We start from the raw sequence: 23210 nt of genomic DNA on the forward strand, positions 1-23210 counted from the left end.
AGACAGTTCAACTGGCTGCGTGATTTTCCACGATTGGATGACAGGCCCTTGTCTAGCCCGTTGACTACTGCATCTTAATTTAGGTTGTGAAAGGATGGGCTGACTAGTGTTTGGTCGAGCCTAAGAATGTGGGTGGCTGCCGTCAGAAATTAGTGGGGATAAAGTCAAGGATGGTCGCCAAGGAGGAGGGGAATCTCTCTGTAAGGAGTAGATAACTAAGAGCGAACTAGACAAGGGGGTATGTGCATGGAGTATTGATCTTACGAGAGAGAGCCTTGCACTGCCTCCATAGCAATGATACCCACCATATACTTACGTATACTGCGGATAATACTAGGTACTGTGCACTGATGCACCAGAGGGCACTCCGCACTACTCCTGTTTAGGAGGTATGAAGGAGTGGGATATAATAAGCATTCGGGCATGAGTGATAATGATCACGTCTCCACAGATGTTGGTGGGGGCGGCGGGAAGGAAGCGGGGGAAGGAGGAGATTGAAATAAGATTCTAGTACAATCAAATTATAGGAATCATGGAAGTGACTGAACAGCTCCAATTCACGTTCAATTAGAATACTATCACTACTATCACCAAACACCAAGCCCTAAGCACCAAGGCCCAAGTCTAACTTCAATATTACCCCCCTTCACTACGTAGATATCTCTCTCTTTCTAAACCTGCAGAAGACTATTGTAAGCTCTGTTCTTTAATTCCCAATACCTCTCCTTCGACCTCTTCACCATCTCCTTTCGACGGTATCACGAATAATCGTTCCCGTTTCATGACCAACGCCAGCACCACAGACAGAGCGGCAGCGGCAATCATCAGGACAAACACGTCATCGACACTGCTCACAATAGCAGCCACCACGCGCTGACGCTGTGCAACACTCAACGAGCTAAATAGCTCGGCACGCACACCGGAGATGGCCTGCTGAATAGTCGAGCGGGACTGCTGAGGAAGGATGGTGGAGATGCGGCTAGTGGCCTTGTTGAGGAAGATGGTGTTGGAGATGGTCAAAGCGAGGGCAATACCGCCAACCTGACCGACGCCGATAAAGGCGACCGCCTGGGTGAGTTTGGCCGGGGAGACCTTGACCTGAGCGACGGGAAACCCAGCCTGGGAGTAGCAGCCGACGCCAAAGGCCGTGAGCACCGAGTAGCCATACAGACGAGCGCTGCTGGTGTCGGGACCGACGGTATAGAAAAGGGCGCTGCCGGCAAGGGCGAGGCAGGCACCCGCCAGGTACCATGGCATGTAGTAGCCTAGCTGAGCCATGAGGGCGCCGTTCAGCATAACGGCCACGACTAGCACGAGCACAAATGGTAGTAGGTGCACCCCGCTAGCCAACGCGCTGTCGTTATGTGCGAACTGGAACAGGATGGGCAGGAAGTAGATGGGCACCATCACCAACACCTGGGCACTGGCCATCTGTGCGAAGAGCACGTCCATCTCCCACGAGCGGACGAGCGTCGTCGGGAAGAGCCGCTGGCCCTGCGCCTCCGGTCGTAGTCCCAGCGACCACGCCTGTTGCCCAATGAATAGCAGCCATAGAACGCCCGAGCACACAAAGAGCCCGATGATCCGCCCGTTCCCCCATTCAAACAAGCTGCCTCCGAACGAGATCGCCATGATGAGACTGGTGATGGCCCCCGCGCTGAGCACCATCCCGACTACATCTAGCGCCCATATGCGCGTCAATAGCGACTGTCCTGGACGTGGTGAGGCGGTTTGGGGCAGCAGCCAGAAGTACACCGGGGCTGCTAGCCCCCCGATGCAGAGATTGATGTAGAAGGACCAGCGCCAGGTGGCCGAGGAATTGTCGGCGAAGGCACCGCCGATGATGGGTCCGAGAATGGTTCCAATCCCCCATGTCAACCCGACAAACCCTAGGTAGAGCGGTCGTTGGGCTTCCGTGGTCAAGGCCGATACCATATTGACCGTGCCTAGATAGATGCCCATGCCGCCGATGCCACAAATCGCCCGACCCACGATCAGCGCGTTCATCGTGGGTGCCGCTCCGCAGACAGCGGAGCCCACCTCGAAGATCACTACGCTGGCGAGGAAGAGGAATTTGTTGTTGAAGTGTCCGTAGATCTGGCCCCAAGGGAGATCTGTCGCGATGGCCCCAAGGGCAAATGCAACGGAGATCCATGGGAGTTTCTCAATTTCCCCCAGTGTTCCGATGATAGCAGGTTGGACATTGGCCACAATGGTGTTGTCCAGTGCAAACAGGAACAGGGCTGCTAATAAGGAGAAGACGACGAGAAACCATGTCAAAGGCTTCGAATCGTGATGGCCCGGAACGTTGGTGGCTGTCTCATGGCCCTCAACCGTTGTTGAAGCTCGAGTCTCGGACATGATGAAATGAGACTAGAAACTGGAGAGTACAAGGCCCTTAGGGACTGACAGAAAGGAGAGAGACATAGAAGGTAAGATCAGGAGTATGGGAAATGGGGAAATATCGTGGGAGGCGTTAGGGCAAACCACTCACTTCCCTTCCCATCGTATGGCCGGTTCTCGAGACATCATACTTAAGTCTAGTGTATGAGTTGAGGATTGCTTTCTAGAGCTGCAATTTGGAGAAGCATCCCTGCAAGGTCAGCGACAAGCCAGAAAGTAGCTGGTGACACACGGAAAAAGATGGGGGCCATCACAGCCATGACATGCAGGGATGGAAGACCGATCAATACCTGAAGCGGCAAAGGGAAGCCAGCGCAGTTGACGCTAGACAATACACCATGCAGCAGTCAGCCGCCGCAGCGTGTTGGCACAGCCTTATCACTTAGGCAACTTCACCGAAGCAAGTAAGATTCCTTTGTATGCATTGCTACGCCACTAAGCGAACTTCGGACTGACTTGCCGCTATTTACCCTGACAGGATACCTTGAAAAGAACAATAAATCAACCACAGCAACACCGGTCAATGCCAACGCCACCCCCTTCGCTTCCACGTAAGCTTAGTTAAGACACTACGATGTCATTCTTGACCATAATCTCTCCGGCCCTAGGTGCACTCCCTCGCATCGACTGTGGAGCTATAATGGACGGCTCCACCCAATTAAGCGGGATTATATCATTGTTGCTATCTGCAGGATGCGGGAAGTCGCTGCGGCGGACGCCTCCCCCTAAGCTTGAACCCCGCTCAGGGCGCTTCTGGTAGATTAACTTGCGGGTGGAGGAACGATAGGAATCTTGAGGCGTGCTGGTACTGCCACCGCCGAGAGACTGGAATTGGCGGGCGCAGAGATGACGGATGAGGAGAAAGATACTGGGCAGACAGACACTAATGACCGAAATGGGGATTTCGGATCCCAGCCAATAGACGGGAGTAATGATGTTAACTGTTTAGTATGTTATTATCATCATTATTAACATTAATATTAATAATAATGTCTTTCTTGATTTGCTTCTTCAAATTGAGGGTGCGAAATAGTCTGAAAGGGAAAGGGGAGGGAAGGGAAGGGGGCGAGTGCAGGTGGAATGAGGCTTACAGGTAGGATCGGTTTGAAGTCCGTCGCCGGATTGAACGATCGAGACAAGTCGACCAATAGAGACAACCACCACTCTAGACAACATAAGCAAGCCGAACGATTAATATGGCGGCTTCTATTAATAAAATCGGAGAAAGGGGTGGGTAACAATAATAATACTCACAAATAACCGAGCACAATCACACCGATGGCCAGCATCTTTCGGGTGGGATTCATCTTTAGCCGCAGGACCATAGGCACCGGAAGGACCAGGATGAAGACATCAATAATCAAACTGGGAATGCCACTGCCCATCCACAGAATGCGGGAATTATCACATCGACCGGGCAGGGTGGGATCCCAGACCTTCTGGATTGGCGTGCATTCGAAGATGACGGAGAGGAGAATGCCCACTAGCCAGAGGGCGTTCAATGCATGCACCACATAGATGCAATATCGAAAGCGGGTGTTAGCCTGGCTGAAGAGCCGCGAGTAGAAGAACAAGGCCGAGGCTTTGGCCACCGAAGTGCCCGTGTCAAACACGAAATACTCCGCCCAGAGAAGTTTCAGGAAGATTGTCAAATGCTCCGCTGACACCACCTCCACATGCCGCCCCATGCCAATGTCGCACATCTTGAGTCCCATGGCACACACGGCAATATTGATCATCTGTTGACACTTTGTGAGAAAATAAAAAAAAAAAAATAAAATAAAGAATGAAAAAGAAACCATCGAGAAAAATCCCCGCCGTTCGCCAGACCCGATCGGCTGGAAAAGCCAGAAGAGCAGCCCAGTCATCCCACCATAGGCGTGGAAATGAGCCCTTCGTGGGCAATTTCGTTCGCGACCAGAACCGCAGAGCAACGGCAATACTTGGTAAAATGGCCATAATAATTAGCAGAACGCGCATGCGTGGGCCTCGGTCCTCTTGCAAATTGACTTCCGTTGTGCCTGACATGATTCCTTCAACGATACTGATAGTAATGGTAAAGGTGGCAGTGAAGACAGCGCTATGACGGTACGAAAGGGAGACTGATAGTATCTTGGCCGATGGTAATGGTAATGGTAATGATGATGGTGATGGTGATGGTGGTGGTCTAAATAGAGAACAACTTATCTCAGACGTCGATCGGCCATGCTAGGATGGAGCTGAGGCCCATGCTGACCCTTACTGATGTACAACAACCATCAATGTCACCAAAACATCCATCCCAAAGTCGTAACTACAGTCCATCGAGCTTACCCAGCCCGCCCGCCCACCTCCCTTGAGGACATGCATTAGTGCTTACTCTTGGGGGCCAACGCATGGATGGCCTGAGGGGCACGGCGGGAATTTCTATTAATTTTTGTCATTTATGAGGAGGGAGGGAAAATGCGTTAGATGGCATGAAGGGAGGGTGGGGGCAGAATGTCTGCGCCTAATATGGATCCTTCTGGATCGAAGACCGGGAGGATGAATAGGGACGGTGGTAGGTTAGCCCTGCAAATAGTAGTATGTTTCAAGACTAGTCTGAATTCTCTGTCAGCTGCAGGTGTATTATTATACAGTCCCTCAACGCGTGCTTCCCACTGCGCCCAGCATGCGTCGAATAGCGTTGACGCTCTCCACCAACACCTCTTGGTCTCGAGCCCCAGGTACCTCATGCCCCAATTCATGAACACACTCCCACCGGACTGCCGCATTGCAGCAGGTCCAAAGGGCCTTAGCATGGCCGGGGTCAATCGGGTCATTAGCCGCCATGATATGCACTGTCGGAATTCTGATTTGCCGTTCCTTGCAGTCCCAACCACCACTGTCATCATCATTCTCCACCTTCTCCTCATCTTCCTTCTGCAGGCCTTCCTTTCCCGCCCCCATCACATTGCATAAGGAACGCTCGTCTGTCATTGGCAAACGACCACATATCAAGATGGCGCAGCGGAAGGGCAGTGCCTGTGCGTGTTCGTCTCCGAGCAGCAAAGCACTGGCCAGGGAGGCGCCTTGCGAAAACGCGATCACTCCATCAAACGGTCCTTCGGTTTCCACGTAGGCCTGCAAATGCGCCTTGGCGGTGGTAAATGACGGCTGGCTACCAGGGATGTAGTAGGCATAGTACTCATCCCCGCTTGTTGCGAACCGTTCGATTGCTATTTTGGATACTGATTAGTATGCACCAGCACGCCCTTCGCATAACCGAGCCTTAATGCCCGTCTTACTGGAGCATGAAAGTCGGGTAAATACAACGCACCTGGGGCTTGAGGCTGCGGGATATGGCCCTCGACGAATTCGTACGTATGATTACCACCAAGTTCATATCGTAGTGCCGCTAGTCAACCCACACCCCGAGGGCGGTGCGAAGTTAGTCCAGATCAAGCCAAACCATTGAGTGGACCTTCAGAAAGGGAGAGGGTGAAATGGGCTGAGTAGAGGGCTGGTTCTTTGGCTCCTACCAGTTTGAGCTTCGAAGATCTGTACGTTCAGTTGCTTGAGTTAGTAGTCATGATGGATTGCGAAGATATTGTGATTTAGCAACTGACCTTGCTGTTAGTGCCAGCTCCGTGAAGGCACAAGAAGCGCATAGTCAATAAGGTGAGCGATGAAGTCTAGAATGGTGAATTAATTGAGATGATGCAGATATTTGTTCGGAGGTTTGGAGTAGGATTCTGCTGGGCTCTTCCAGGGTTATTTGCACGAATTATATACTGCTTTGGAGGGATGGCCTGGAAGGGCTGATGACTAGTCAATATTTGGAAAACCCGAGTGTCTTACGACATCTTCCTACTTTGCTTCGCTTATGGACAGAGGCTCAGACTGCCTAGGAAGGCTGAGGTATAAAGGCAGCTCACTCTCTTGTCCTCCCTCCGGAATTGTTCAAGCCCATCTCAATGACTGAGATGCTTTCCCTATCTCTTAGTATTGCACGTTGTACCAATGTTCTTCGAAAGACACCCAACGCCAAGTACGTCCAGCGAGGGCGCTTACCACCTCGATGAGGATCGTGAGTTTGCGGAGCCCATTGCCGTATGTGGTATTGGGCTCAAGCTTCCTCAGGACGCCGTTTCGGAGGATGGCTTCTGGAAGATGCTCATGGAACGCCGCAGTGCACGCACTGAGTTCCCCAAGGATCGAATGAATATCAACGCCTTCTACCATCCTACGCGACGTAATGAGCTGGGCACGCGTGGCGCACATTTCCTGCAAGAAGACCTGAGTCGCTTCGATGCTGACTTTTTTTCAATTACCCCATCTGAGGCAGCGGCCATGGATCCCATGCAGCGATTGCTCCTCGAGACCACAGTGGAGGCTCTGGACACGGCTGGGATTCGGATAGAAGACCTGCAGGGATCCCGGACATCAGTCCATACCGGCTGCTTCTCCAATGACTATCTCCATCAATTGCTCAAAGACCCTCAACAACTACCGCCCTACGCAGCTGTCGGCGCCTCTCCGTCCATGCTGGCCAATCGAATCAGTTGGTTCTTCAATCTGCGTGGACCGTCCTTTAATATAGATTCGGCTTGCTCCAGTAGTGCTCTGGCTATTGACTGTGCTTGCCGCCTCCTTCTCAGTGGCCAAACTGATATGGGTCTTGCCGCCGGGTGCAACCTGCTCCTCGACCCGGACTACAGCATCATTCTCAGCAATAACCACATGCTGTCGCCCGATGGCCGCTCCTACACCTTCGACTCTCGTGCCAACGGCTACTCACGTGGTGAAGGCGTTGCTGTTATTGTGCTCAAACGCCTCTCTGATGCCCTTCGCAACAATGATACCATTCGCGCTGTCATACGTGCCACGGCCAGCAATCAAGACGGCCGCACTCCCGGCATCACACAGCCTGCAAGTGAGGCCCAATCTCAGCTCATTCGAGAGACCTATGCCCAAGCGGGACTTTCTCTACATCATACTCGGTTTTTCGAGGCCCATGGCACCGGCACGCCGATTGGCGATCCAGCCGAGGTATCCGCTATTGCTGACTGCTTTCGCAACCACCGCACGGCAGATAGTCCGCTATACCTGGGTGCGGTTAAAACCAATATCGGACACCTGGAAGGTGCAAGTGGGATAGCCGGTGTTATCAAGGCTATTCTGGCCGTGGAGCGTGGCATCATCCCGCCCAACACGAACTTCGAGCGACTGCATCCACAATTGGAACCCCATGATTCTTGTTTGGCTGTACCCCCGGCGCAGGGCATTATATGGCCTCCAGCTGAGATCCGTCGCGCCTCAATAAACTCCTTTGGGTTTGGAGGCAGTAATTGCCACATTGTCATCGATGATGCAGCAAGCTATCTCCGACGACGCCAGCTACAGGGGAATCATCGAACTGTGCCGGACGATGATCGTAGCCTCGAGCAGTTCATGCGTCGGCCGCGACACATGCGATGTAATGGGGAGTTGTTACCGCAACAAGAGGGAATGGCTGAAATCCCACGATTACTTGTCTGGTCTGCGGCGAGTGAGAGATCTCTCAAGTCGCTTGTGAGCCGCTGGGCGGAAACTGTCTCTGGCGGAGAGTATCAACACGCGCCGTCTTGGACAGCACATGCCGCCTACACGCTTGACTCACGCCGTAGCGTCTTCCCTTGGAAAACTTATGCAGTGGCATCCTCATCCACCGACTGGGAGCAGCTGAACGAGCGTGCCTCGGCACCGAAGCTCACTGGCCCGACGCCCCCTCGGTTGGCGTTTATCTTCACCGGCCAGGGAGCACAATGGTATGCAATGGGTCGGGAATTGCTGCATTATCCTGCATTTTCCCGTGTCCTAAGGGAGGCCGATACTCTGTTTCGCCAGCTAGGTTGTCCTTGGTCCGCAAGAGGTGAGTCAGAGGCAGACCTAATAAGTGTACAGCCCTCGTTGCGTGCTCATAGCTGACTCTTGTACTTGGTACTTCAGAGGAGTTCTTGAAAAGCGAATCTGCATCTCAGATTAATGAGCCACATATCTCCCAAGCCCTGACGGCTACGTTGCAGATAGCTTTGGTGGATCTTCTGGACTCCTTTCAGGTGCGGCCTTTGGCCGTCGTGGGCCATTCGATGGGTGAAATTGCTGCGGCGTAGGAAAGAGCCTTCTGGTTTGTTCTTCAGGTTGCTAACTTCCCTTAGGTACTGTGCGGGTTTCATATCTCGTAGCTCAGCTTTGCGCATCGCATACTACCGTGGCTACTTCGTGGCTTCTATGATCGAGCAAGACCCCAACAAAGGCGCCATGTTGGCGGTTGGACTATCTGCGACGCAAGCCCAGTCATATATAGCCCAGTTACCCGAACCTGAGAAAGTAGTCGTCGCGTGCATTAACAGTCCTTCAAACACGACTATCTCCGGCGAGGAAAGCCATATCAAGTATCTGGACCAGATGCTAAAAGATGCAGGCATCTTTTCGCGTCGCCTCAAAGTGGCCGCAGCATATCACTCCCCTCAAATACAACAGATTGCTGACGACTGCCGGCGTCACTTCGCTAACCTCGAAGAGGGTCATCACTATCATACCGCACACTCGACGATTCCCATGATATCTACCGTAACTGGAGAGCCCCTAGACGGTGAGCGCGCCCGCAATGCCAGCTACTGGGTGGACAATTTGATATCGCCTGTGTTGTTTGCTCCGGCCATTCAACGTCTGTGTCGTGATTCTCCACATTGCCTCCGGAAGAAGATCGACAGAAGCCATCGGAAAGCCATAGTGGTCGATCATCTGATCGAAGTTGGCCCTCACTCCGCGTTGCGATTGCCCATCTTCGAAACACTGGCCGCGCTAAATGACAGTCAAAAAGACCGTTGCACCTACCTATCGACGCTCGTGCGGGGCCAGCCAGCATCCAACACCCTGCTGTCTGCTCTTGGTCAGCTCCACTGCGCGGGGACTTCGCTTGATTTGCGCGCAGTTAACGACCCAGGTCGCTGCCATGAAGTCCTCATAGACGCACCTACTTACCCCTTCGATCATTCCGAGTCCTACTGGGCAGAGAGCCCACTCAGCCAGAACTATCGGCTGCGGTCGCATGGCCGCTTAGCGTTGTTGGGAAGCCCGGTTCCGACATGGAACCCTCTGGCCCCCGAATGGCGGAACTGTGTGCAAGCTGCAGACATGCCATGGATCCGGGACCATCGAATCAATAGTCGTGTCATCTATCCGGCTGCTGCTATGATGGTCATGGCCTTGCAAGCCACCCGTCAAATGGTAGAAACCTCTGGTCGTGCCATTGAAGCCTACGTTCTGCGCTCTGTGCGTTTCCATCGGCCCATTGCGCTAGAAGGAGGATCTGAGCAGACGGGCAGCAGTGGCTCGGATGTGCTCGAGACTCGACTCTGCTTGAACAATGCCTCACTGCCTCCTGAAGCGGATGGTGTATCGCGGTGGAACTTTGTCGTGTACTCGATGACTAAAGAAAATTCCTGGCAAACGAACTGCCAAGGGGTAGTCGAGGTACACCTAAGTCAGCAGAAAGACCAGAAAGGAGAGGAAGGAGAGGAGGCAGAGGTGAAGCACTATCAAAGCCAATGGGACAAGCGAGTCACGGAGTGCACCATTCAAGTCCCAGCCTCAAAGTTCTACGACCACCTCAAAAAGCACGGCTTCCACTACGGCCCCTCAACGCAAGGCATGAAGTCCATCCAGACTGATGGAGTTGGCACCGCTCTGGCGTCACTCAATCTAGCACAACCATGTCTATCATCTCCAGAGATGGACGAGTACCCCATCCACCCGGCATCACTCGATGCATTCCTGCAACTTAGTTTGGTGGCTCAGAACCGAGGAACTATGAAGGGCATGCCAACGCAGGTGATCTCGGCTATTGATCGGTTATGGATCACTGGGAAGGGATGGGCCAATTTGGTTGCCAGAGGCCAGGACTGCGTCTCTGCAGCCATGCAGATTGAGGTTGATGGTCCCCGAAACAAGTCCTATAATGGATATGTTCTATCCCAAAAAGCGGACGGCCAAAGCCCGCAACTAATTCTAGATCGACTCGAGACGACGGCAGTGTCTTCCATAGACAGCGAGGTCATCGACAATTCCCACAGTGCAGTTTCCCCGTCTAACGACCAAAAGGATGATGGCAAGTCATGGTACACAGTGAAGACGGACTTGGCGATGTCAGCTAGCACACCAGGAAACATATTACAGTACCTGGAAGACCAATGCGGCGTTGACCCCCCTGGTCCGAGAGAATTCTTCCGCAATGTGCGCCAATACCTGACACTTCAAATGCAGAAGATTTGCGACGCTCTGAACACATCCAAAATCCCTGCCAAACCCCATCTACAGCGATACGTCACCTGGATGAAATGGCAATTAGCCCAACAGGGTCAGTTGACGGCAAGGGGACTCATGAACGCAGAGGAAGAGGCGAATTTGCACCGCCAGATTGCGGCACAAGGCCGTCTGGGAAACTTCTACCTGACCGTGGCCGACCACGCCCTTGGGGTCCTTCATGGAGAAGTTGATGTTGTACAGCTGCTATTTGAGAGCAACCTAGTTAATGACTTCTATCAGGCCTATGAGTCCTCTGTCTCGATCTATTTGAAAAAGGTCGAACGCTATGTCGCCACAATGGCTTTCAATCGCCCTGACATGGATATCCTGGAGGTCGGCGCCGGCACGGGCTCCTTCACTGACAATGTGCTAAATGGGATCTGCTTATCGGGGACAAGCTTGAGATCTTACCAATACACCGATATCTCCCCAGCTTTTTTTGACAGGGCCCAGCAGCGACTTGCATCCCATCCTCATGGCCGCCGCATTGCGTTCCAAATTCTGGATGCGGAACAGGATCCCCTTGAGCAGGGTTTCACGGAGAACACGTACGATCTTATCGTGGCCTCCAATGCGCTACATGTGACCAGAAACCTGGAAAAAACCTTGAAAGCCCTCCGCCGTCTGCTTCGACCAGGAGGTCAGCTCATACTGCACGAGGTGACCCGTCCAGATAACATTGAAGTAGGATTTTCGTTTGGCTTGCTGCCGGGCTGGTGGCCGGATGCGACAGATGATCGTCCGATGAGCCCGGTCGTCAGCGAAGCTAGATGGGACCTGATCATGCGGGCTAGTGGATTTGTCGGCGCCGAAATAGTCCTACGTGACTATGCAGACGAAGAAAGCCAATTGATGAGCGTGATAGTTGCCACTGCTGGAGAGACCCAGGAGCAGACTGCAACTGTGTCTTCGTCTCCCTCTTCTTCATCCCACGTTGACATTGTATTGGTCGTTGAGCCTTCATCCCCGCTGCAGATCAACTTGGCCAACCGCTTGATGGACTTTCTCATTGCAGAGGAATCGGCGTACCGACCCCGTATCGTGATGTACCCGGAGGAAATCTCCCCAGGATCGGTGATTATTAGTCTACTTGACCAGGACAACACAACGTCGATCTTGGGACGACTTCACGGCGAAGAAAGCTTTGAGCGTCTGAAGGCCCTGCTCCTCGGGGCACGAAAAGTACTTTGGTTGTCGAGTGATGATGAGCGCCATCCGAGTTTCGGCATGATAGATGGCTTTGCTCAGGTGTTTCGCATTGAGAATCCACAGATCCCCTTGCAGATCTTACACATGGATGCAGCCTCAATGGCGTCGTTTGAAGGCCTAAATTCTTTAGAGGCGACGCTGAAAGTCGCCCTGAATCAGCTGATGATGACGAGGTCATCCTCCAATTGCCAGGATGACTACAGTATCAAAACTAACCAGGTATATATTCGTCGCATTCAGGAAGACCTTCCATTGAAGAGTGATATCAAAGAAATTCTGGACGGCACCCAGGCAACATCTGAGCGCCTCGGGGATATTCGTCCGTTTGCGGTACGTTGGCCACAGGAGCTTGCCTCTGGTGGCAATGCTGAGATATCATGTTCTTTTCAAATTGATGCGGAGCATACAAAACCATCTCAGGCTCTTGGGCCGGACGAGGTGGAAATCGCAGTTCATGCTGTGCGACTTGATGATCAGCTTGGCCGAATCCGACAATGCGCGGGACGCATTGTCCAGGTTGGTCGCAATAGTCCGTTCTTGGTCGGTGACAGGGTCTGCGGTGTCTACTATAGCAGCAGTACCAGCAATGCCGATGACGACGACACTCTGACCTCCACTGTTCGCACGCACAAATCTCTGGTGGCTCGTATTGACAGCTCTTCGAGCTTTAATGAGGCAGCTGTTCTACCTCAAAGATATCTCGTCGCAGAGTACATTGTCGGCCTGATGTCGTCGTTTGCCGAGAGTTCTCCAGCAATTGTTATTCATGGAGCCCACACGGGCATTGCCAGAGTGGTGGTAGATCTGATGGCTGGCCGATACTCTAGGCTTTTGCTTACTGTTCCATCTGACTCAAACTGCGAGACAGATGAAATTTGGGAACAGGCAAAGAATGACGAATCCGTGTCTGTGTTCACGTATTCCTCGTTTCTAAGGAAACTTCGCTTTTCTGGCTCAGAAGATGGTGCAGATATCGTGCTGGACTTTGTCGACTCGGATCTCTTAGATCTAGCCAACCAGGTAGCACCCTTTGGAGTAGTCATTCGTGTTATCGACGGCGATTCTCGCTTTGGATTATCTAATCCTCAGAAGCTGTGCATACCAGCCAACATGTCCTTGCATACTGTCGACGTGGCCCAGCTCTTGCAGCGTCAACGTCCGCGGCTGCGGATGCCATCAGCCGTGGTGGCGCCGACAGCAATCCGAACGGCAAAGACTACTTCTGACTCTGTCAAACTGTCCACTATGCTGAACCAGTCTTCAAGAAGTACGAGAAGAAAGCAGATTACAATCGAGTTCGATGATGACGATGTTGTTTCGGTAAGACTTGCCCCTATAATGCTTCATTCACTTGCTGTCAAGTGCGGAGACTAATTCGTGATATCCTAGATCCGCAAACCTCGCCAGCCTGCTTATTCATTTGATCCAAATGCAACATACCTCCTTGCTGGGGGTTTGGGAGACCTGGGCCGATGCGTAGCCCAATGGATGGTGCGACGCGGTGCGCGATATTTGATTCTTCTATCACGCTCCGGGCCGCGAAATGAAGCACCCCGAAGGATGATTGAAGAACTAGAAGCCAAAGGCACCACAGTCTATGCACCAGCCTGCGACATCATAGATATGGCAGCACTACAGCGAGTACTGGATGGGTGCAGACAGACGATGCCCCCAATCAAGGGATGCATCCAGATGACAGGAGTGTTGCGAGATGTGATGTACGACCGCATGACCTTCACGGACTGGCAATCTTCCGTCCAACCCAAAGCTTCCGGGTCCTGGAACTTGCACACCCTATTGCCTCGCGGTCTCGACTTCTTCATCCTCGCTGCCTCTCTGACCGGACTGATGGGCCAGGCTACCCAGATCAACTACGCAGCCGGTAACGCCTACCAGGACGCGCTGGCACGTTACCGTCTCTCGCAGGGCGAGCGAGCAGTATCTCTAGACCTAGGTGTACTGGAGACCAAAGGACTCCTCACGGACGCTTCAGGACTCTTCGATCGATTCCTCTCCACTAACTTCCACTACTTGCTCCGGGAACCCGATATTCTGGCCATGTTCGAGCATTTCTGCAATCCCACTCTTCCCATTGAGGAACTGCCCGCTCAGGTGGCCACGGGGTTCATGCGTCCCTCGCTGCACAAGCAGCTGAACATGCAACTCCCCGTTACATTTGATCAGCCATTCTGGAAGCAGATTTTTGTTTCTACGAACGCAGACGATGACATCGACAAGCAACAACCTCGCGATAGCAACTCCAATAACCAATCGGAGAATCACCTCGACCTACACAGCGCGCTATCCGCTGTAGCCAACGGCACAAATGATACTGTCAAGTCCACCACAACAGAGGTCCTGACCACCATCGCCATGGAGGCCCTGGCAGAGCGGTTCTGTCAGATGGTTCTGATGCCTCGGGCGAAGTTGAATGTGGAAGAGCCATTCCATCGTGCCGGAGCTGACTCCTTAACGGCGGTAGACTTGCGGAACTGGGTTCTGAAAGAGGCCGGGGTCGATTTGCCTGTCTTCGATATCTTGGGAGAACTACCGGTTTCTGCGTTGGGGAGGATGGTTGCGCGAGAATGGGCAGTGGTTCATATAAAGTGAGAGTTTCATGATGAGGTGAATACATGTTGTAAAGAGTGTTCTATCTTTGGCAACGCCAGTCCATGTTCTTCTTCCCTTTCTCTGTCTCAAACCAGGTACATCCAAGGTCCTTCTCAAAAATCGCAAACAAGCCTTCAAAAAAAGAAACAGCCCTGCAATTCAAGACAACAACTAACACAGATCAAAAACCACACAGAAAACCCCGCAACCCCCACTATCAACACACAAACTCTCTACTCATCTCCTGTCCCTCCCTCCTCACCAGCCCCATCCCCATCCGGAACCTCCTCGTTTGCCAAATTCGACAGCAAGCAAACATACATGTACCCGCCTACGACATGAGCCACCTCCGCCACCTTCTCCCTGCCCAGGGCAGCCACTGCTGTGTCGAAATCCTCCGTGGAGATAGGACCCCTCGACCGCGCCATCGCCAAGGCTGCCATGTAGACAGCCTGCTCAGCATCCGATAACCCGGCAGGAGGCTGCTGGTGTTGTCCCTGCAGCGCCTGCGCGATCTGCTCCTGGGAGAATCCTGCAGCGCGGGCACTGTGTGAATGGGCGTATTGGACAAAGGGCGCCTTGTGTTCAGCTAGGGTAGCGAGGATGGCGAGCTCCTTCTCGCGCGCTGTAACGTGGGGTTGGGACCCGATGGAGTAGGCGAAGGAGAACCAGGGCTTGATGATGGAGGGGGTGTAGCTGGTTTTGGGTTGTGGTTAGCTAGTTGGATGGGATTATGATTGAGAAAGGTCAAAAGAGAGGATTTGTACGTACTACAGAGGGGAGTATGGGCCCAGAATGACGCCTGAGGGACCCTGCCATTGCACTTCGGGAGGCAGATGAGAGAAGATGCGGCGAGCACTGGGCTCGACCAGGCTCTGCTCGGCCGTCTGTTGATCTGGAGGAATGACAGGGAAGCGAGACATTGTCGTAGGATCTTGGGGAGAAATATGAAAGTCGACGTAGAAAAACTACTAAAAAGGGTTGGGGCAAATAGAGACGATGAAGACCTCAATCACAGCAGGCGTCCTGAGCCCTCTTTATATAGCATGGACGGACCATCAGCCCCCAACTAGGGTTACTGGTAGTAGTACTACTTGAATTGGCTGATTGGCTGCAACTCACTGATGCAAGTCTGTTAGTGCTGCCATAATATGCAAGTCGACATGGATAGATGGAGGTTGAGGAGGGGGCGAAGCAGTAGTAGTATGATCCCCTCGCCAGTAGTATAAGAACCCTAACCCCCCCCTTCTCACTTTCTCTTCCTCCTCCATCTTCTTCTATTCCCATCTCCCCCTCCCTCCTACCAGCAGATATACTTAGCTCTTCCTATCATACCTACCATGGCGTCTCCATCCCCTTTGAAGATAATCATCGTAAACAACAACTTCCCTTCTCCCTTAACATATCTACTACAACTAACCAATCACCCAGGTCGGCGGCTCCCTCTCAGCTCTAATGCAAGCCATCACCCTCCACCAACAAGGCCACACCATCCAAATCCTCGAAAAAAGTCCCACTCCCACCCCGCCTTCCCACATGGCCGGCGTAAGCATAGGTCCCGACGTCCTAGCTTTCCTCTCGCGCTACGACCGCGTCTCCCACATTCCGCTTGGAATCCCAGCCACTCAGCTCCAAACCGTAGACCACGCAGGCCAACCGCAGCCCTTCCTTCGCATCCAGCGCACTATGACCTCCTGGGATGCATTGTATTTCCGCCTTCGTGCCAACTACGACGGTCTAGCCAGCGACTACATCCATAACCCTCCAGACCCCCTCCCTACCTTCCCAGATGAATCCCCAAGTGAGGCACGAGCTCGCGCGAGATACGACTATGGCCAGCGAGTCATCGAGATATCCGAAATTCTATCAACAGGAAAGCTAGCCATCGTTACAGAGAGTACCAGCACAAAAACCACAACAACACACACAGCAGATCTAGTCCTCGGCGCCGACGGCCCCCGCTCCATCGTCCGCCAACTCTTCCTACCCACATCCCCTCAATCTGCCACCATCAACAATGAAAATACCAACCACCGCAAATACGCCGGCTACCTCGCCTGGCGGGGCATCATCCACGAAAGCCAAGTGCCACCCACAACCCTCTCCCTCTTCTCATCCAACATGACCTACAACATCCGGAAACACCCCACTCACGGCTCCCACATCATCGTCTACCACATCCCCGGACCCAACGGCTCCATCGTCCCCGGAACCCGCTACCTCAATCTCTGCTGGTACCAGAACGTAGCCGCAGAGGACCTCCCCACACTCATGACCGACATCCACGGCGTGCGCCATCACACCACCGTGCCACGGGGCCTAGTGCCAGCGCGAATCTGGGACTCGCAACGGGCGCTAGCGAAAAACGTGTTGGATTTCCCAGAGCCGTATATGGAACTTCTGAGGATGATTGACGCGCCGTTTCTCCATCTGATTACGGATTACCCGCCGGCGGGGAAGACGTGGTTTTTGGATGGTAGGGTGAGGTTGGTGGGTGATGCGGCGGTGTTTTTGAGACCGCATATTGCGTTTAGTACGAATCAGGCGGCGATGCATGCGCGGTTGATGGGGGAGTTGGTGGGGAGGGACGGGGTGGGTGGTGGTGGTGGTGGTGGTGGTGGTGCTGCGGCGGAGGAAGAGTGGGAGTATAGGGTTGCTAGGGCGGGAGAGTTGCATTGGGCGAGGAGTGTTTGGTTTGGTGAGTATTTTCAGAATCCGTCGCTGTTGAGTGCGATTTGGCATGATGCGGTTAGGTATTGGTTGCTGGCGGCGGGGTATTGGGTTAAGTATTGGTGTGGGTGGGTGGATCGGCCGGTTGTTTGATATTGTATTGTGCTTTCTAGCTGTAGGTATTCAAAGGATGAGGGTGCTTTGGTTGTGTCGTTGGATAACTGCAGGCGGTGGAATTAGTCTAGTATACGGAGTATAACAGTTAGCAGCCTACATATCGTGCCAATACGTACTTTGGGAACACCACTGCTACAGCCCTACTTCGAATCATTACCCAGATTATCACGGTAGAGATTCATTGCGTCGTATTCATGCTAGTCTTGCTGAAATGGCAACACAGGGCCGGTGTTAACCTCCCCCAGCTGTGTTCTATAGTCATTCATGGAACATAATAAAAGATTTCGCCCCAGCACCTCTTCACTCTTACTCGCTGCTTATTTCACCGGGAACTTAATGCCCGAGGATGTAACCTGCTGCTCGTTGTACGTCATGGCTGGAGCAAAAGGCTGGACCCATTCTTTGATAACGGTCAGGAATGTGTCACGGACAGCCTCGACGGCTTGGTCTTGCGATGCTCCGCTGCTTTCAATATAGACTAGAATCAAGATTAGCATTGCGCAATGGCTCTGTATGATTTTCGACGTACTTTTGACTTTGGGTTCTGTGCCCGATGCACGAATGGTGAATCTGACTTCCCGATCCAGCCATAGTGTCAGCATCTGGGTGTTCTTATCAACCGGAAGTGTGGGCGTGTGGTCCTCGGTTCCCGAGTCGTAACCCTCCGTCAGGTCTCGCCATCGCTGGATGTTGAAGGAACCAAAGGACTTTCCGGCGCCGAACTGTCCAGATCTGATCTTTCGGAATAGGTCCATGGTGAGCTCTGGGTCCGTCGATCGGACGTAGGTGTTGAGAGTCTCGTGGTGCCCGTGTTCCTTGAAGAGTTGCTGAAGCTTCGTATATGGGGTGAGTCCTTGAGCATTCCATTTGGCCTGGGCTAGCAAGAACACCATAGCGGCGGAAATACCGTCCTTGTCGTAGCACACCTCCGGAAACATGTATCCGAGCGCTTCTTCAAAGGCGAATGGAACATAGTAGCCGAGTTCTTCGAGTCTTCGCGCGATGTTGCCCATCCACTTGAAACCGGTCAATGCCTCCTCGTAATGCATCCCCTTTGCCTTTGCCATTTTCTCCAACATGCACGTCGAGACGGTCGAGTTCAGCACGGCGATTCGTGTGTCGCTGTCGATAGTCTCCAAGGAATCAAACAAGTGCGATGCAAGCAGTACTCCCAAATGGTTTCCGGTGAAAGTGAACCACGATCCACTGCAGTTGGTTAGTGGGGTCCTTTGTTGAAAGGCAGCGGATACATACTTGACCTTCTCAGCAGCCGCAAAGCGGTCTGCATCCGGATCATGTGCGATAATCAGTTCTCTGCCCTCCTGATCCGCGGTGCGCATTGCGAGATCCAAAGCTCCAACCTCTTCGGGATTGGGAAAAGCTACCGTGGGAAAGTCGGGGTTCGGTTCTTCTTGTTCTGGGACGACAGTGAAATCTTTGATACCAACGGAACGGCACAAGCTGGGGAATACCAGGCCTCCTACACCATGCAGAGGAGTGTACACAAATGGCTGTGGCTGCTTCCATTCCCGCACTGTGTATGTCTGCAAAAGGGTGAGCCCGTGTTACCAAAGCACAATGCATCTAGACTCACAGCGTATTGCCATACTGCTGTGTTGTAGTGTGGCAGGAGATTGTCGTACGCCTTGGGGCGCAAATATTCACCGGGCTGCAAGTCTTTCCAAGCGTTGGGCCAGGGTGTCAGATTCTTCTCGATAGATCGAGCTATCTCCACATCCATGGGGGTATTGATCTGGGCGCCATTTTTGAAATAGCTGGAGCATGTTAGTGATAATCAAAACAGGCTGGATGAGCGCAACCAGACACTTTGTAACCTGTTCGCCACGTCCGTCAGTGATACGGTCCGGCTGTCGAGGAGCAAGCCATGGCAACCTACCATTATCTTGTGCTGGATTCTAGGGCAGGATTAGCCACATGATCTTTAAATTGACAGACAGGGGTGTCTTACATGGCTTGCCGTAACCATGATGCCTGCAGCAGCATGCAGTTGGGTTACACCGAAAGGCACCGTCGGCGTAACAGAAGGCTCGGAGTAGAACCAGACCGGGATCCTCTGTGCGATGAAAGCATTTGCGGCCAGAGCGGCGAACTTGGCGGAATTGTAGCGAGCATCATGGCCAATGACGACGCCATAGGAGGCAATATCACCATGGTGCTTCTTCAAGTACATCGCCAGACCCTGCGATGCCTGAATAACAGTCAAAGGATTCATGCAAGAGAAGCCCGCTGCCATGCGACCCCGGAGACCAGCGGTGCCAAATTGGATTCCTGCAGTTTATGCGGATTAGACATGACAGGCAGGGGAGCGTAAAGAGCCTAAATTGGGTACGAGAAGATCAGATGAAGCATGTCTCGAGCCCACACGTACTCTTTTGCAGGCGCTGCTGCAACTCCGCCAGCTCTCCTGCATCGCGCAACCGCTCAATTTCCCCGCGAGTAGAGGCATCCTAATAGGGTTGGGCATTAGCAGTGAGACTTCGGAAGTTGAAGGTTGATGAGGAAAGCGCATGAGTAAGAGCATTGAGCAACAGCAATACCTCCACTACCACCATTACTATGGGGAGGAGTTAAAGCCGAGCTGGGCGGATCGGAATCTGACAAATGTAGGGGACTTACTTGGTCCCACTCAAGCCATTTTTGGATCAGCGGAGAGAGGGAATCCTGTCAGAAAGGACCAGGCGGACCGAGTCAGAACTTCCACACTACTTTTCTGCCCCTATCGATTTAGATAGAGGCGTGGTGTAGCCGCGCACACCGGGAGTTGACTATACCTCTCCTGGGTTGGCGGCCATGTTGGATCATACGACGCTGACAACCGAACTGGGGGAAGAAGACGGACGGTGGAGGGGGGGGGGCGGAGGGACTCGCGGATCAGAGCTTGGGTTTTGGGGGGGTAAAGGAGGAGAAGGGAAGGAGAGGAGGAGTCTGGGGAAGAGAAATGCAGAAGAGGCGGTGGGAAGGGAATTAAAGGAGGGGAAGAAATAAACTAAGAACAAAATAAAGGGCAGAAAGCAAGCTGGAGATTGAAGCTAAGAAGTAATAATAGTAAGTCAGTGATGATGATGGTGGTGGTGATGATGATGATGGAACGGGGAATGAATGGGCGAGACGGAGACAGAAATGTGGGTGGAATGACACTCGCTGGATCGGGTGACGATCGCCGGCACGTTTCACCTTCGCGTCCCCGCTTTTTCTATTAGTAGTAGTTCCATCTTCATCCTGTCCTTCTACCTCCATCTGGTCTCTTTCTCTCGGTCTCTGGATTGTATCTTCTCATTCCACTACCCCCTCGAATCTTCCCCCCTACTAGGTCTTTGCACTATACGATGCCCCCTTGGACTGATCCTTCACCCTCTTTGTAATCACACCCCCTGTCCCCGATCCCTTGGTTGGAATTACACAGGTACCTGTTGCAACTGTACCATGGTCACCGCTCCTTCTACCTCCGCGGCCCGGAAGGACACCATTCTGTCCCGAAGGTATATCGAGGGCCTAATTTCTGAAGGCAAACATATTATCATCTTCGACGGTCGCGTACTCAGGGTCGATGCGTGGATTCCCTACCATCCTGGAGGAGACAAGTCCATCAGGCACATGGTTGGGAAAGATGCCACCGATGAGATCAACGCGTATGTAGCCCCCATGAACCCCGGGAGGCCCGGATGCGATCAGACCGTTGACTCCGACTCTTCTCTGCTACAGGTTACACTCCAAGGAAGCGCGCCAGCGAATGTTGTCCTTTCAGATCGGTCGCATCGAGGGCCCATGGGTGAACTTCCTGCCACCCATCCAGGGCGGAAAGTTTCGTCCGTATACCGAGGATTGTCTGTCCGATGAAGAGAGCTCTGGTCAGGAGAGTTCCGGTCAGGAAACGTCACAGCCGCCATCCCCGATCTTTGATGCCGTCGATAGCACGTCAGGTGCTCGCCAGCGGAAACCTGCGCCCGCAACCCCAGCCTCGGCCGCCAAAAGCGAAGAGTTCCAACCGAAACCCTTCTTTCTCGATGCGCGCACGCAGGAGGAACTCGTCTTCGATACGGCCAAATACCCCTCGCTAGGTTTGGACAATCAGGAGAAGATCAAGCAGAGGTATCGTGATCTGGACCGGCAGATCCTTGCGGAGGGGCTCTACGACTGTCGCTACTTCTCGTACTTTATCGAATGCTGCCGATATACGCTCTTCGCTGCCTTGTTCTACTATTTCCTCCAGATTGGATGGTATGCGACTTCAGGTTTCTTCCTTGGATGCTTTTGGCATCAGCTTGTGTTTACTGCCCATGATGCTGGCCATATGGGCATTACGCACAACTTCCACGTCGACACGGTGATTGGTATCATTATCGCCGACTATCTCGGAGGACTCAGCCTGGGGTGGTGGAAACGCAGCCACAATGTCCACCATATCGTGACGAACGCCCCCGAACACGACCCTGATATCGAACACATGCCATTCTTCGCCGTCTCCCATCGCTTCCTTACCAGCCTTCGCAGTACCTACTATGACCGCATCATGGAATTCGATGCTGCTGCAAACTTCCTTTTGCGCTTTCAGAACTACCTCTACTACCCCATCCTCCTGTTTGGACGTTTCAACCTGTATCGTCTGAGCTGGGAATACCTTTTCACGGGCCAAGCCCCGAAGAAAGGTCCCGCCTGGTGGCATCGGTGGTTTGAGATTGGCGGTCAGGTCTTTTTCTGGATCTGGTTTGGCTATGGAGTGATGTACCGCTCGATTCCGGACTGGAGCAGCCGGCTTGCCTTCCTTTTCGTCTCTCACATGGTTACCTCTCCGCTGCACGTGCAGATCACGCTTTCTCACTTCGCCATGTCCACCTCCGATATGGGAGTCAACGAGTCTTTCCCGCAACGAATGCTCCGCACCACCATGGATGTCGACTGCCCGACCTGGCTCGACTTCTTCCACGGTGGTCTTCAATTCCAGGCCATCCATCATCTCTACCCCCGCATTCCGCGGCACAATCTGCGTCGGACCCAGCGCCTGGTGCTCGACTTTTGCCGCGACACTGGCATCCCCTATACCATCTTCACCTTCTACGATGGTAACAAAGAGGTGATTGGCAAACTCGGCGACGTCGCAAAGCAGGTCCGCATTCTCGAGGAGTGCAGGAAATCCTGCGCGGAAAATGGTGTGTTCTCGGATCATCATTAAAGCCATTGAAGATTATCTATGCGAGTCAGCGACCAAGCTAGATGCATCCCTTCTGTCACTTTATCAAACATGTACTATTCCCAAATCCTTGTTGTAAATAGTCCCACTCTACGCTACGCTACGCCACCCCACCCCTACCCCACAGCACTATATAGTCTTTCTGGTGATGGTCCGGATATGACTGATGCCTTTTGACTGCCTCGCAGTGCTTAATGAGATAATGCCCCGGTCTGTGATTTATTGGTCTATAGAATGCATTATATATTACAAGAATATCAGAATAAGCTTGTACTTTTGTGCCTTATATTCCCAGTGTGTGTGGGAGTTATACTCGATCATGATTTATCCCATATATGCAATCACCATCAAGATATGCTATCATACCAACCGAAATAAATACCTACCACATGCCAAACCATATTAGGCTTATTACACCATCATTCTCTTCGTCCTAGTCACCCTTGTTGTGCTGTCGAGGACTATAACCTGACTACTTTTTCCCTCAACTACAATTCCGGTACTCTTCTATCCATACAACTAGATAAATATGGAGGAAACCTTAGACACGACGAATTTTAGTACAAATAGAACAATTTTATAATTCACTACTTAACAGCCATTTACAACAATACATCCACGT

At 52.6% G+C, this 23210-nt stretch overlaps 8 protein-coding genes across 8 annotated transcripts; 3 read left to right on the forward strand and 5 right to left on the reverse strand.

Annotated features, from left to right (window-relative positions):
• Positions 1-535: 535 nt before the first annotated feature.
• On the reverse strand, positions 536-2565 carry BO87DRAFT_372691 (efflux pump antibiotic resistance protein). The gene has a single exon (XM_025622351.1). The coding sequence runs from the start codon at positions 2359-2361 to the stop codon at positions 688-690; it is 1674 nt and encodes a 557-aa protein (XP_025484041.1). The 5' UTR covers positions 2362-2565; the 3' UTR covers positions 536-687.
• A 250-nt stretch (positions 2566-2815) lies between these two features.
• Positions 2816-4628, reverse strand: BO87DRAFT_372692 (uncharacterized protein). Its single transcript, XM_025622352.1, is given in 5 exon segments — positions 2816-3344; positions 3495-3568; positions 3658-4143; positions 4233-4236; positions 4251-4628. The coding sequence occupies 5 exon segments, from the start codon at positions 4429-4431 to the stop codon at positions 2965-2967; spliced, it is 1125 nt and encodes a 374-aa protein (XP_025484042.1). The 5' UTR covers positions 4432-4628; the 3' UTR covers positions 2816-2964.
• A 403-nt stretch (positions 4629-5031) lies between these two features.
• On the reverse strand, positions 5032-6087 carry BO87DRAFT_325488 (uncharacterized protein; the record flags this gene model as incomplete). The annotated part of the gene is made up of 4 exons (XM_025620109.1): positions 5991-6087; positions 5904-5922; positions 5702-5779; positions 5032-5600 (listed from the first exon to the last, which is right to left on the reverse strand). Coding segments are annotated over exons 1-4 (708 nt in total), but the record flags the coding sequence as incomplete, so codon positions are not given.
• BO87DRAFT_129103 (polyketide synthase) lies at positions 6030-14950 on the forward strand. The gene is made up of 4 exons (XM_025618033.1): positions 6030-8275; positions 8353-8512; positions 8562-13242; positions 13312-14950. The coding sequence occupies exons 1-4, from the start codon at positions 6385-6387 to the stop codon at positions 14530-14532; spliced, it is 7953 nt and encodes a 2650-aa protein (XP_025484044.1). The 5' UTR covers positions 6030-6384; the 3' UTR covers positions 14533-14950.
• Positions 14550-15524, reverse strand: BO87DRAFT_325493 (carboxymuconolactone decarboxylase family protein). Its single transcript, XM_025620110.1, has 2 exons — positions 15304-15524; positions 14550-15228 (listed from the first exon to the last, which is right to left on the reverse strand). Exons 1-2 carry the CDS (start codon positions 15453-15455, stop codon positions 14766-14768), a joined length of 615 nt encoding a protein of 204 aa, XP_025484045.1. The 5' UTR covers positions 15456-15524; the 3' UTR covers positions 14550-14765.
• A 290-nt stretch (positions 15525-15814) lies between these two features.
• On the forward strand, positions 15815-17513 carry BO87DRAFT_349815 (FAD/NAD(P)-binding domain-containing protein). The gene is made up of 2 exons (XM_025621044.1): positions 15815-15905; positions 15964-17513. Exons 1-2 carry the CDS (start codon positions 15873-15875, stop codon positions 17353-17355), a joined length of 1425 nt encoding a protein of 474 aa, XP_025484046.1. The 5' UTR covers positions 15815-15872; the 3' UTR covers positions 17356-17513.
• Positions 17514-17561: 48 nt separating this feature from the next.
• BO87DRAFT_129172 (phosphoribomutase PRM15) lies at positions 17562-19770 on the reverse strand. The gene is made up of 7 exons (XM_025618034.1): positions 19349-19770; positions 19277-19295; positions 19205-19214; positions 18974-19154; positions 18634-18923; positions 17909-18585; positions 17562-17857 (listed from the first exon to the last, which is right to left on the reverse strand). Exons 1-7 carry the CDS (start codon positions 19631-19633, stop codon positions 17697-17699), a joined length of 1623 nt encoding a protein of 540 aa, XP_025484047.1. The 5' UTR covers positions 19634-19770; the 3' UTR covers positions 17562-17696.
• Positions 19771-20642: 872 nt separating this feature from the next.
• BO87DRAFT_372698 (fatty acid desaturase) lies at positions 20643-22838 on the forward strand. The gene is made up of 2 exons (XM_025622353.1): positions 20643-21029; positions 21103-22838. The coding sequence occupies exons 1-2, from the start codon at positions 20824-20826 to the stop codon at positions 22568-22570; spliced, it is 1674 nt and encodes a 557-aa protein (XP_025484048.1). The 5' UTR covers positions 20643-20823; the 3' UTR covers positions 22571-22838.
• The last annotated feature ends 372 nt before the right edge of the window (positions 22839-23210 follow it).

The sequence above is a fragment of the Aspergillus neoniger genome, assembly GCF_003184625.1.
Source record: "Aspergillus neoniger CBS 115656 unplaced genomic scaffold BO87scaffold_3, whole genome shotgun sequence".
In the NCBI taxonomy this organism is placed as follows: Eukaryota; Fungi; Ascomycota; class Eurotiomycetes; order Eurotiales; family Aspergillaceae; genus Aspergillus; species Aspergillus neoniger.